The sequence below is a fragment of the Gekko japonicus genome, unplaced genomic scaffold, assembly GCF_001447785.1.
Source record: "Gekko japonicus isolate JY-2015 unplaced genomic scaffold, Gekko_japonicus_V1.1 scaffold2795, whole genome shotgun sequence".
Lineage (NCBI taxonomy): Eukaryota > Metazoa > Chordata > Lepidosauria > Squamata > Gekkonidae > Gekko > Gekko japonicus.
Genome location: NW_015162036.1, coordinates 52,162 through 54,974, shown reverse-complemented (window position 1 = coordinate 54,974; position 2,813 = coordinate 52,162). Strand labels below are relative to the sequence as shown.

The 2,813-nt window shown below is 55.9% G+C and overlaps 1 protein-coding gene across 1 annotated transcript in view; it reads left to right on the top strand.

Moving 5' to 3' along the window:
* Positions 1-2,813, top strand: part of TAZ (tafazzin) — a 25,891-nt gene that overhangs the window by 12,434 nt on the left and 10,644 nt on the right. The window contains exons 3-4 of the mRNA XM_015405568.1: positions 126-222; positions 2,292-2,377. Of these exons, the coding sequence (XP_015261054.1) occupies positions 126-222; positions 2,292-2,377 (183 nt within the window). The remainder of the gene's footprint in view (positions 1-125; positions 223-2,291; positions 2,378-2,813) is intronic.

Below are 2,813 nucleotides of genomic sequence, written 5' to 3'. Positions count from 1 at the left end.
GCTTTGGCGGGGGCGGGCGGGTCCAGTTTGGCGCCCCAAGGTCCGGCTTGCACTCTAGGCGAATGCCTAGTTCGCCTAGCGGGTGAGCCGGCCCTGTCTGGGCATGTAGTGTTTTCCTGGGGCAGGTCTTGTGGCTCACATGCTCCGTGTGTTCATGTGCTTGTGTCTCTCTGCAGGCATTCTAAAATTACGGCACGTCTGGAACTTGCAGAAGATGCGGTGGTGAGTATGAGAGGGAGCGGCAGCTGGGGTGGCCATTTCCCCGCTGGGGGCAGGGGATCCCCCACGGCCAGCGAGAGCTTCTCTGTTGCCCCTCAGCTGGCCGTTGGTGGAAGAAAATGTTGGGGAAAGGAAGGGGGGGGGGTGCGGTGTTGCCGGCCGTGGCCCAACCAGGCCCGTAGCCAGGATTTTGGGGCTTGTGGGGCAATTTTTTTCTATTGGGGCTGAAGTTCTCAGTGCAGAAAGAAAAGCCATTTAGCCAGTGGAAAGCTGCTACCAGGATAGATCTCTAAATTGCAAGCTGTCAGCCACGTTATATGACAGTTCTCAGCTGTTGCAAGTTAATCACTTGTTCCAGCCTAAGCAACAATCTGAAAACAAGCCAGTAGGTCGGGGTGATGACTTCTATAGGCAAGAAAGTTAACACTGAGGCAGAAAAAGCTCTCTTCAAGGAGACCAGTTTCTGGACACAGAGTGAAAAGGGGTCCTAGAGGTCACCTACTCCAACCCCCTTGCTCAGTGCAGAAATTATTCAACTACATCACCCCACTCTGCTTAAAGAAGCACACGCCTTTAAAAATGTTTTAAAATGATTGGGGGGGAACATTTACAGGAGAAATTCTTGTGGGGCTGTGCCTTTAAGGAAGGGGGCAGAGCCCCCGAATGCCCCACCATAGCTACAGACCTGGTCCCAACACGTTGACATCACTCTCTGTGCCTCTAGAAGTGACATCACTGTGATGCTGGAGAGCCTTAGGCATTTGGACGGAATTCTAGGGCTGAACTATGGAGTTTTGCCCAAATGCCAGAGCGTCCCCAGTGTCGCACTGATGTTGCCATCAGTGAACATCGCCAGGAAGAGCCCCCACGGCTTGTAAGTCCCCCTGCCAGTTGCGGGCCCTGCCCTGGCAGTGATGGAAAGTGCCGTCAAGTCACAGCTGACTTACATTAACCCTGGGATTTTAAGGCCAGAGATGTTCAGAGATGGTCTTGCCTTTGCCTGCCTCTGCATAGCAACCCAGGACCTCCTCGGTGGTCTCCCACCCAAGTACTAACCAGGGCCGACCCTGCTTAGCTTCTTGAGATCTGACGAGATCGGGCCATCCTGGGCCATCCAGGTCAAGGCAAGAGACGAACAGAGGTGGTTTTGCCATTGCCTGCCTCTGCGTAGCGACCCTGGAGTCCCTTGGTGGTCTCCCACCCAAGTACTAACTTAGCGTCTGAGAGATGACAATATTGGGCTGTCCTGGGAAATCCAAATCACGGAAGAGACGGAGGTGGGTTTGCCTTTGCCTGCCTCTGCGTAGCAACCCTGGACTCCTTTGGTGGTCTCCCACCCAAGTACTCGCCTGGGCTGACCCTGTTTAGCTTCCGAGATCTGACGGGATCAGGCTAGCCTGGGCCATCCAGTTCAGGTCAAAAGACATACAGAGATGGTTTGCTCTTGCCTGCCTCTGCACAGCAACCCTGGACTTCCTCAGTAGTCTCCCATTCAAATACTGACCAGGGCTGACCCTGCTTAGCTTCCGAGATCTCACAGGATCGGGCCAGCCTGGGCCATTCAGGTCAAGACAAGAGATGCACAGAGGTGGGTTTGCCCTTGCCTGCCTCTGCGTAGCAACCCTGGTCTCCCTTGGTGGTCTCCCAAGGTTGACCCTGCTTAGCTTCCGAGAGATGACAATATTGGGCTGTCCTGGGCCATCCAGATCATGGATGAGACGGAGGTGGTTTGCCCTTGCCTGCCTCTGCGTAGCAACCCTGGGCTTCCTTGGTGGTCTCCCATCCAAATACTGACCAGGGTCGACCCTGCTTAGCTTCTGAGATCTGACGAGATCAGGGTAGCCTGGGCCATCCAGGTCAGGGCACCTGGCAGCTCTTCTACTGGCTACTTCCCTAAGAGGAAGAGATTAACTCCTCCTGCAATCTTTGGTCTCCGGGGGACCATCCCCTCCCGTTCTCTTTGGGATCTCCACGTGTTTTGGAGGGCAGAACTGGCACCTGGGCCCCGGATAGTCAAGTCAGGCGGAAGCCGTGCCCTGGTGCGGTCTTTAACCCGCTCTTTGCTCCCCCAGGACCCCAACGGCTGCCGACATCTGTTTCACCCAGGAGCTGCATTCGCGTTTCTTCAGCCTCGGGCAGTGTGTTCCTATCTGTCGAGGTAGGTTTCTGCTTTGGCGCGATGCGGAAGGCCAGCGAGCAGGTGGCGCTTTGGGGAGACAAAATAAAGGGTGGCTTCAGGGGTCGTTTCCTGCAGGAGCGCACAGGAGCTGAGCTCCGGCAGTAAAGAGCCCGGGGGGCGGGCACATGCAACAAGCCCCACCCCCTGCTCCCAGCAGCCCTCAGTCAGAGCAAGAAGCAGCCAGGTAAGTTGCAGAGCCCCCAACCCCCCAGTCCAAAATAGTCCAGTGGTACCTTTAAGACCAGGTTTTATTCCGGTACAAGCTCTCCCTCCTCTGCGAGGACAGACCTGCACGTCACCCCCTTCCCCAATAGCTAGCAACCCAAGACAGTCCAGTGGCACCTTTAAGACCAGGTTTTATTCAGGTGCAAGCTCTCCCTCCTCTGTGAGGACAGACCTGCACGTCACCCCCCCC